The sequence below is a fragment of the Triticum dicoccoides genome, chromosome 3B (genome assembly GCF_002162155.2).
Source record: "Triticum dicoccoides isolate Atlit2015 ecotype Zavitan chromosome 3B, WEW_v2.0, whole genome shotgun sequence".
NCBI classification, from domain to species: domain Eukaryota; kingdom Viridiplantae; phylum Streptophyta; class Magnoliopsida; order Poales; family Poaceae; genus Triticum; species Triticum dicoccoides.
The window spans coordinates 515973183-515984067 of NC_041385.1; the positions used below are offsets into that span (position 1 = coordinate 515973183).

The window sequence follows — 10885 nt, forward strand, 5'->3', positions numbered from 1 at the left end:
TTTTTCGTCCGGAGGGAATGCCTAATCGTCTTGTACCAAACAAAGTGTACATAAAGAACTTGGCACACGATTAGACCACAAGGTGAGTTGTCACCATCACCAAAACACTAAGGCGGGAAATGCCCTAACAATGGAAATATAATAATACAATATTATTGGCTATAGGGCATATTTCCAACAGGATGAAGTTGCATGTTGACTGCTTTGAGTAAGTTGTGCTAGCAGGGCTCCAAACCACTGTTGTTGTTGCGTCGGACCTATCATCTTATTGTTTGATTCTGAATCACGAGCAACGGTCGCCTGAGAAGAATTACATGTGTCCCCAACAGCTCGCTGATCCTAAGATATCTAATTGACATATTGTGCAAGCCCCTGAACAAAAGCAGACACTCGACGATCCTGGGACCCCTTATTCGGATTAACTCCACCATCTCTATTCCTCTGCTCAAAGCCTTCATCTATGAAAATTTAGGGTTCCTAGATCTATCATCATCCAAGTCCCTTCCCCTATACTAATAATTATCTTCCTCTTCGTTAAATCGCCCATCACCACGAAAGCCACCATAGTTTCCGGCCATAGTTTCCCGCCTTAGGGTTTGATGACGGACACAGAAACCCTACTTCCTTATCGTCAGGGTCAGAGTCAAGACCAACTTGTGGAAGGAGTAGGTCATCCAGGTACCCAAGAGCCCTGGAGAGTGGAGATGCCCTTAATTTGCCGAGTTATCTGCATTTCATTGATGAAAAGGTCTTGAAAGAGCAAGATTTTGTATCCACCTTAGCCTATAACATACTTTCACTTTTCATCTATTTAGCGCTATGCGTTGGCCGGCGAATCTTTTTAAAAGATCTGTCGCCTCAGCAACCATTAGATCTAGAGCTATCGTCATCTAACAATGTCCTCATCATTGCAATGGCGGTAGTGTTGCAGAATCCCTCTTGAAACAAAATTTATGTTGCAGAAACTTTTTGCAACATAGGTGATGTTGCAGATTTTTTTTCTTCACTATTTTCGCAACATGGGTGTCGTTGTGGAAAAAAAATTAAAACACGAATGATGTTGCAGAAAATATTTACAGTTCTTCTTCGTCTTTATTTCTTTTGCAACACGGGTGTTTTTGTGGAAGCAAATTTTGCAACATGTGACATTGCAGAAAAAGTTATAGAAAGAGACGCGCAAAGGGAAAGTGTCACACAGAGGAGGCGGCAGATCCCTCGCATGCGATCGGACGGCTGAAGACAAGCGTCTCCCCGGTTATTTCCTCTTGCTCACCGTTTCCCAAAGTTCAGTTCAGTTGAGTTGGCAAGTAAAACCGACGCTGGTCTACCGGGGCAGTTTGCGACGCGAATACCCTCCGAGCTGGAGTAGTTTACGATTTGAAGTCCTCTTTCTGGACTGCAAACCTTCCCCGTACGGTGAAAAAAGGAAGCTTCGCAGCAGGTTCCAAGGAAACGGGCGCGGAGCGAACGGCAATCCCGATCAACCCTGAAGCAAAGAGAGAGAGAGAGAGAGAGAGAGAGAGAGAGAGAGAGAGAGTTACCACCACGTGACCTGACGGCACCCCACAAAATCCACCTGCGTCGCCAGACGCGACGTGAAACTCCAGTCCAGCCGCGGTTGTAGCTAGCAGTAGGTGCCTCGCACGGCGCGCGCAGCGCAGGCAGCAAAGAATATACTTGGCGGAGGCGAGGATAAACCGTAAAACAGGCTGCTGGGATTACCATGTAACCTTCGAATCTGATAAGTTTTACTGCTGCTGATAACAACCGGCTGTGGCTTTTACTGCTGGGTAGGCCGGGGCCGGGGCCGGAGGGTGGGGCGCGCGGGGCACTGTTGGTGGTGCATGCCTCAGTGGCTCTCGCTGCTCTTGGCTTTATTTACTCCTTAAGAATCGTTCCCTACAGCTGACCTCCCCCTCCTCCAGCTCCACGCCAATTAAACCCTACTACTACTACCAGCACTCCCCCTCTCGCCCCTCGCGTTATCTCCGCTCCCCTCGCGCAGCCCACGTACAAAACGAAACAAAAAAGCGCCGAGTAACGCACTGCCCCGCCGCAGATAGAGAATTGCGGTGCCTACCGCTCTCGCGGCGGCCATGGAGGCGACGGTGCCCGACTACTACGGCCGCGACAAGAAGGGCTCCGACCTCTTCGTCGTCGACGACCTCCTCGCGCTGCCGTGCGACGACGACGAGGAGGAGGAGGAAGGGGTTGGCGAGGCGCCGTTCCTGCCGGCCAACTCTGCCTCCGCCGCCGCCATCGTCGTCAAGCAGGAGGCCGGGTTCGGGAACGCGTCGGCCGACTCGTCCACGGTCACGGCCCTCGACAGCTGCAGCAACTCCTTCTCCGGCCTCGCCGATGGCGACTTCTCCGGCGGCCTCTGCGAGCCGGTAAATTCTCCATCCATCCTTCTGTTGTACTCCTTTTGGCATCATCAATTGTTCGCGGAATTCTTCTGCGCTAATTAACTGAACGACTTTACGTTTTTTCCGTCCTTATTAATTTGTTCCATTTACACGAGGGAATTCCATGGAAAATTGCATATACTACGGATATTTAAGACTGATTTCACAATATATATTCCGCAATTAAACCACTCCAAAAAATATCCTCCACAATTACGCATGAATGCAGTTTTGTCTCGCACAGAGAGTAACCGAAATAGGAAACAGCTGCCACGCGTAAGTGGCACTGCACACTACCAAAAATAGCAGCTTTCGCGTTCAGCGCTAGCTGGACGCTTCCATATACGCACAAGAATTCGAGTGGCTTTCCAAGTTTTTAGCTTAATAATTATAGAGTTCTCAAAACGAAGCAAACTCACACGCATGCATGAGCTGTTGCTAACTAAACTTGATGTGAATTGTGCGCAGTACGATCAGCTGGCGGAGCTGGAATGGCTGTCCAACTACATGGGCGAGGGCGAGGAGAGCTTCGCCACCGAGGACCTACACAAGCTGCAGCTCATCTCCGGCATCCCCTCCGGGGGCTTCCCCTCGGCGAACGGACCACCTGCTCCGGCGGCCACCGCTGCCACGGCGCAGCCCGGCATGTTCCTGCCGGAGGGCCCCGTCCCCGCCAAGGCCCGTAGCAAGCGCTCCCGCGTTGCGCCGGGCAACTGGTCGTCCCGCCTGCTCGTTCTCCCGCCGGCCCCGGCCTCCCCGCCGTCCCCGGCGTCCATGGCCATCTCGCCGGCAGAGTCCGGCGTCTCAGCCCAGGCATTCCATGTCAAGAAGCCCTCCAAGCCGGCAAAGAAGAAGGAGGTGCCGCCGCAGGTGCAGGCGCAGGCTCAGGCTCAGTCGGTGAGCTCGCCCACAGCGCCGTCGGGCGTCACGGCGGCGGCCAACGAAGGACGGCGGTGCCTGCACTGCGAGACGGACAAGACGCCGCAGTGGAGGACGGGGCCCATGGGCCCCAAGACGCTGTGCAACGCGTGCGGGGTGCGCTACAAGTCGGGCCGGCTGGTACCGGAGTACCGCCCTGCCGCGAGCCCGACGTTCGTGACGTCGAGGCACTCCAACTCCCACCGCAAGGTGCTGGAGCTCCGCCGCCAGAGGGAGATGCACCACTACCACCAGCCATCGCAGCTCCAGCAGCACGCGGTCGCCGGCGGCGTCGGAAGGATAATGCACATGGAGAGCCACCTGCTGTTCGACGGGCCGGCGGCGCCGCCCATCCTCGGCGGTGGCGATGACTTCTTGATCCACCACCACCTAGGGGCGGACTACCGGCAGCAACTCATCTAGACGAGTCGTCAGTCTATTAGAACTGATCAGTTTAGCCCAGGAATAATAATTAAAAGCAGCTAAAACCCCAAGAGCCGGGAATATCGGAAGAACTGCAAATGTTTGCTTATTAGGAGTTATATTTTCCCAGTTTTCTCTACCCCGTTTGGTTAGCCTGTGTGCTTTTTGTTGAGCTCGAAATTTTCGTGTCGATTTAGTTTGTGATCCTGCCCAGTTTCCCGCTTGATTAGTTCACTCCTAATTACCCCTCAGAAACTAATTCTAGGGAGTTGAGTCCTTTTATCTCTTAGCATTTTGTAATACAAATACTTTTCATTTCGACTTTTGCTTCTTTTTCTGCGCCTAGCTAGAATATGAAAACAAGCTTTTTGGCCAATTGTTCGATCGAGATAACTCCCGTTCATGCAATCTCTAGATAGCTTTGGCATGGTATGAGTATGATGCGCAAGGATGAATCTCATGGCTCCTCCCTCCGCTCTGGCATGCAATTGCAGTTGCAGCAGCCATGCGTGCACTCATGTCACAGATGTTGTGTGCGCAACCGAACATGCAAAGTTACCTCAAGGAGGAGGCGGCGAGAGTGCCATTGCCCACCCACCATCACTCCATCAGTCCGTCCGTCGGAACTCACTCACACGTGATCATTAGTAGAATCTCGCGTGAAAAAAAGATGCCATCTCACTCGTTGGATCCAATCAGAGCGTCCTCCTTTGGTCCTGGACTGTAGGTGTTGCCTGGTGGTGGTGGTGGTGTTGGGGGTAACTAGGGTTCATCATTGCGCTGCTGCAGGCTGCACCTAGCGCGGGGTACCACCTCTCCGTGGAGAGGGTTTCCGGATAAGTAGGGTCATTCACAGCCCCTCGCCTGGATTTGCCACTCCCAAGTGGCCAAGTGAAGCTTCGTTTTACCTCGCCGTAACCAACACTGACCGTCGTCAGAGGTCAGAAGGGCAGCACAATGCCAGAAACTAAGCAGGCCACCGTACTCCAACGACGCTGGCTGGCGTATGCACTCATTTGTCTCTACTTATAGAGAGCACGGTCACCACCGCCCACCGGCCCTGGAAAACGAAAGCTACCGCGTGCGTTTTACCAGGCCCGTACGCATGTACATGTACGTAATGGATGAACATTGAATAAGTGCAGCGCCGTTGGCGAGCGGGAGAGGTAATTCGGCAGCAGTGGAAGTGCGAGGGCATGTTGGCGCTCACCGCTCAGTGCCACCAGCCGGCGACAAGTGGAGGGGCATATAAAACGGGCGATCGGGGCGGCAGGGCGCCCGGCGACGCGCGGTGGCTCACATGGGGGTGGCAATAGAGAAACCCGAGATAGATAGAGTAGAATACTGGAGCTGCTACGAGTGGGACAGAGAGAGCCTCTGAAACTCTGACGGGAGCGCCCCAGCGCGGAGTACAATATTTGCGTCCTCGTGATCCCAGACACGCAGGCAGGCGTTGGCGATCCAGATGCTGGAACGAACGTTTATTTATCCTGCCATCGGGTGCTGGGCTTACGCTACTGCCGCGTCAATTCATTCATCCGGTTTGACAAAAAATTATCACCACCTCTGAATATGCCCCTGGCGCCGGAGCATGAATGTGCCCCCGGCCTCGGTAGCACCAACGCCTGCGCCTTGGCCACCAGCAGCAACGACGGTGCACGGTAATTTTGCTAGCAAACCACCAGAATTGCACATCGTCACAATGCTTCTGTCTGCTCCTCGGCTTATACTCACTTTGTCACTGGGAGTACATTGGAAGACAGGATTGCACGGATCAAAGCTGGCTCACGCGCGCATCTTCTGCACGCACGTACGTACTGACGTACACGCTGGCAGCTTGTGCGGTCAATGCCACGGCCCCTCTCCTCTAGACTCGATATACAAACAAATCACTAGCCAAACTAATGAGAGAGGGAGGTGCGTCGGGGCGAGATGGATGGATGGAGGGATCAAGGAGCACAGATTCGCTGCGAGTTAATTAAGCGGGAAGGGGCGTGCGAAGCGGGCGAGCGTAGTGGGGGGTGTCGACTCGAGTCGACCCGGCTCACATGCATGCATGCGCCGTGGCCGGCCGGGGTAGCAAGCGTTGCCGCGGGCTTTTGCTGTGCTGGCCCCCCGTGCAGCTAGCTCACCTCTTGTTGCCCGCCTTGGTCGCCGGCGAGTGAGGTGAGGTGAGCAGAACAGTGCGGCTCACGACTCCGGGCACGTGCGGCCACGTGCGCGTGCGAGAGAGCACCCACTCTGCCCGCTTGCACCCCCCGGCGGGGGCGGCTTTTGGGTGGGGCCGCGGCGGTGCCAAGGCAGATGCGGACGGTTGCCTTGCCCCGCACCGCAGGCAGGCGAGAACAAGCTATGCATCGCCACCTTCACCTTGATTGCTGTAATTGCTTCCATCCTCTTCAGTCGAGTTGCGGCCTGCCTGCCTGCTTTTGTTTTGAGTACTCCACTACTGCTAGTATACGTAGTAGCATACCGGTAAATTTGGTTTCTGCACTCTCCAGTACAATTTGAATACGGCCCCAATCGCACTGAGCGGTCAAAACTCGAGACAGTTCACAGGATTGCAACCGCGTACGATCGATCTTATTCAGGTGGTGGTATACGGCCAGCAGTGCAAGAACCCTTGGTCGACCTTTCTGTAAGCAAAGGTAGTAGTGTCGGTACTCGCGAGGATGAGCTCTGCTCGACTCATTCCCTCACTTTTCGACAAAGAAAATAAAGGATGTTTCCAGAGTGTCCTCTACACGACAGCAGAGGAAACAACACGTACGTAGGTACGCTTCCTTTGCTTCGGGGAAGAAAAAGGCTCTGCACGTAACTGTAAAGCCTCACGCCTAGCAACACACACTTCTCCTGGTTTCCGCCAAGGTCTGTGACGTGCTTCCATGCCTTCCGTTCCATCACGATCGATGAAGAGGAACCGTTAGGGCATCTTCAAAGCTAACCCGTCTGGACCGCGCTATCTGAATGCAGTTTGTCATCCAACGCAGTCACTGTTGACATCAGATTTTGGCATGGTCAAAAACATAATTAATAAAGCCTTAAATGAAAAAGTGTTCAAAGTGAGAAAGTTCCGTATGATAAAAAAGGAGAAACTTTGATATTTGGGCTATAGCCATCCGATCTCTCGTCTCTAAGACCGAAGTTGTATTCGAAGTACTGGGATTTTCTATCTAGAACACTGTTCGGCTGATTACGCTCTCAAGATGGCCTCAAATGGAAAACTGATCTACATGAATTGTATTCGCCTCGTCGAAACGGTTGATTTTGATATAAATATCGTCTCAATCCGAGGTCGTATGCAAAAGTTAGAGCCCGCACAACCCGACCTGCAGTGAGCAAAACATGACGCACGGGACCAAACACACATGTGAGTATGTCTAATGAGCTGCGTGAATAATTACCTATTTCGCGCGAGCAATTTAGCCCTGAAGATGGCCTCTAATCAGAAAACGTTCAACACGAAAATTGTTTGTCTCCTCGGAACGAATAAACATGCCTTAGATGCATTTTCATCGGAGGTCGTTTACTGCCTCAAAAGTGGCCCGCAACGTGTCAGCCAGGTTATAAACCGAGCAGTTTTGGAAAGTTTGGATTCCGATTTGGACCAAAACTAGGGTTTTGAACGTGAATTCTAACCATTCCTTGCACGGGAAGTCCATCTGCCTCTTATATACATGAGCGGCGACGGCCGATTGAAAACACAACACACAATCGCAAAACCCATCTACAAACTTTTATCTCCTACCCTAGTTTTCTGCTTCTCGTTCGTCGGTGTTCATCGCTTCGGAGAGCTTCAATCTACAAAGTCCTAGGGGCAGGTGAACGGACCTAGGGCAGCCCATCACCGCCGTGCGTCCAGACAGGGTCTCTCCCGGCCGCGTGGGGTTTCGGGTCTTCAAAAGCGCTTGCCGGATTGTCTTGCATATCGCGCTTCCGGTGAGCCTTTTTCGCCGACGTGTCTTGCGAATCGCGCTCGACGCCGAGGGTACACGGTGACATGTTTGTGTGTGAACACACTTTTTGGCGACTCCGCTGGGGATCAAAGAGCAATCATCATCATCCACTCATGGTCAATCTTCCCAAGCCATCTGAAGTGGATGTCGATAACATCATCAAGCCCAGTTTTGAGGAATTATCAGCAGACCATCGCCAAGCTTATGAGGAGTACAAGAAGGAGCGTGAAGAGAAGGAGATGTAGGATTTCCTTGCTAAGTTCAAAAGGGATCGCCAAGGCAATATCACTTCAATTGAAGAAATCACGTTTCCTCCTCTTCACAATGAGCGGGTAGAACCGGCTGTAAGCAAAATCTTCTCCCTGAACAGTCAACTGAAATTACTACTCTTATTGCTCAGAATAATGATCTTATTTAACAAGCTATCATAGACAATAATACTGCTCGAAAAAATACTCCTCAATCATCTAATGGTAGTGGTAGTATGTCTGCTGACGTAGAAAACTTTAGTCCAACTTTACCTATTTCATCGGCGCCGCCTATGCCATTGAATTCTTATCCCAGTCAGACGAACCAACTTGTTGCTCCACCCTTTAGTCCTTCCATGAACATACCAAGTTCAATGAATCCAACTATGTGGCTAGGTTACGGTTCGACAAGTCCAAGTGGATTGCTGCCGAACTATGGTAACATACACACCACCATCTCTTTCGACTAGCACTATACCAGCTATTAGAAATCATATTCACCATGCGCCACAACCACACGCAACGCCGCTCAATACGAGTGATATTTTGGCTAATGTCAAAGAGGAGATGCCTAGGGTGTTCCGAGAGCATTGTGGGATTGAACTACCAAAACCACGAATTTCCAGGATACCATATCTAGAAAAAATTTATGTCGTGCCATGTCCTCCCGGATGTAAAGTTTCAGATTTTGTTAAATTTAGCGGCGAGGGAACAAAGACTACATGGGAGCATGTTAGTCAGTACTTGGCACAATTAGGCGAGGCAAGTTCATGAGACGAGTGGAAAGTACGTTATTTTCCTTTATCTTTAACCGATACTGCTTGCTCGTGGTTTTCTGCGTTACCACCTGGTTCTATTAGTACATGGTTTCACCTGGAGCAAAAGTTTCATGACCACTTCTACAGTGGTGACAATGAGCTTAAACTATCCCATCTTACATCGGTTAAGCAAAGCATGATGAATCAGTTTCTGATTATGTCAAAAGATTTAGAGATATAAAAAACTGGTGCTATAGTTTGGTGATAAGTGAGAGAGACTTGGTTGATCTCGTGCTAAGTTTTTTGAGAACTAACATTAGAGAAAGGTTGGAAGGCCATGAGTTCTCAAGTATCAACCAAGTCTTACAAAGGGCTTTGCCTCAAGAAAGTCGAAGCAAAGATCTTAAAGAGGTGCATAGGTATAAAACTGGTCGTCCTAAGATGAATATGGTTGAGTATGATAGTGAGCACTCGAACGATGAGGGTGATATTTATGCTACTGAATTTATTTGGCCGTCTAAGGCCAAACCATTTATGTGCAATGATCTGAAACCGATTCATAAGAATCGCGATGAAGAGATGAAGTTTACTATTAACATTGCTAAATGTTATAAAATATTTGATGCTTTGCTACAAGATAAGATTATTAGAATATCTCATACTTTACCGTCGTTGCCGTTTGAAGAGCTAAAATGGCATGCTTATTGCAAGTATCATAATTCCTTTTCTCATGCTACTAATGATTGTGATGTTTTTTGACGACAGATACAATTGGCCATTAATGACGGACAATTGAATTTTTCTGAGATGCAAGTTGGTAGGCGGCCCTTCCCAATGAACACCATGGATTTGGAGGGGAAGAAGATGTTAATTCGTCCCAACATAACCGAATCAGCTAATAAAAACAATGTTGTCATTGGTGAGCCCAGGAAAATAAAGGAAGGCGACAAGGTCTTGGGGAGGCAAGATGTGCTTGACAAGCAACCCGGTGGAAAGGAGGTAATTGAGATCACCATAAAGAATCCTACACCCAAGGGGAAACCACAAGTGCAAGAGAACACTCATATCAAATTTGTTAAGCCCAAGAGTCCAAAGGTTGGCAAGTGGAAGACAAAAGAAGCTAAAGTGTAGCGCAAGAGAATCAAGTCAACTTTTGATGTGTTGTTGTCCAAATATGCCAATCAAGCGACCAGTTCTAGCTCTAAATGGTCATCAAATTTTAAGCGCTCAAGATTGCCCCGGAGGCAAGAATTTTAGCATCACACAAGGCCATATGGGTCATGGGCACATGACCATGGCTGGTGCCACCCCCCTATGTGCCATACTACATGAGAGACTTAAATGGAGGATGGGGACAGCCCCCAATGGTCCCATATGCATTTCATCTGGGGCGGCCAAAACCAAGAAGGCCCGTTCATGAGAGGCTTTCTTACCCCATTCGAGGCCGTTTAAGCAATGGTGTCAATCGGCCAATGCAAGATAATCAAAAATGGGCCAGCAATCAAGTGTGGCATCCTAAGTCACCAAGTGTTGCAGCTGTTGAGTCAGGAAAAGGTAAGGAAAAAGTCGATGCCGACTCACTCATCTTGGGCACCAAAACATTCACAATACGGCAGCCAACTGTGCATAACAACCCGACTGAGCCGGTACTTGCTATCACGCCAAAGCACTCGGCTAATGATTATGAAGCAAGCACCAGCCAAGCAAAGCAAAGGGACCCTAAATACATTCAGCCAAAGTGGTGTCCTCGAGGGCTAACAAAGACACAAAAGAGGAAGCTACAGAGGTTAAGGAGTATAGAGATGGCAGAATAAGAGGCCGAGGAACAAAGGGACAAAAGTTTTAATTACCTCCGGGACATGGTACCTCTGGGACATGGCTTCTACATCTATCACAGCGGCACCTACACCACCAAAGGAGGAGGATGTGAACAATATTACATCGTCCGCAACACCTATCACTTGCCTTTCACTTGGACAGATTTCAGAATCGGTAGATACACCTGAAGAAGGATATGAGATGGTGGATTATGAGCCTAGACTAGTCCATGAAGGTATGGATATCAATATGATGTATTACTTACCTGCCGAGTTTCTTGTTGTAGATGAAGAAGGGGAAGTAGCTCATCTGGATTTTTGTCCTAAAATGCTATATTCGAGAAGCCAAGAGAACCGGTG

The 10885-nt window shown here is 50.0% G+C and overlaps 1 protein-coding gene across 1 annotated transcript; it reads left to right on the top strand.

Moving 5' to 3' along the window:
- The first annotated feature begins 1900 nt into the window (after positions 1-1900).
- On the top strand, positions 1901-4064 carry LOC119276829 (GATA transcription factor 12-like). Its single transcript, XM_037557994.1, has 2 exons — positions 1901-2390; positions 2874-4064. Exons 1-2 carry the CDS (start codon positions 2097-2099, stop codon positions 3744-3746), a joined length of 1167 nt encoding a protein of 388 aa, XP_037413891.1. The 5' UTR covers positions 1901-2096; the 3' UTR covers positions 3747-4064.
- The last annotated feature ends 6821 nt before the right edge of the window (positions 4065-10885 follow it).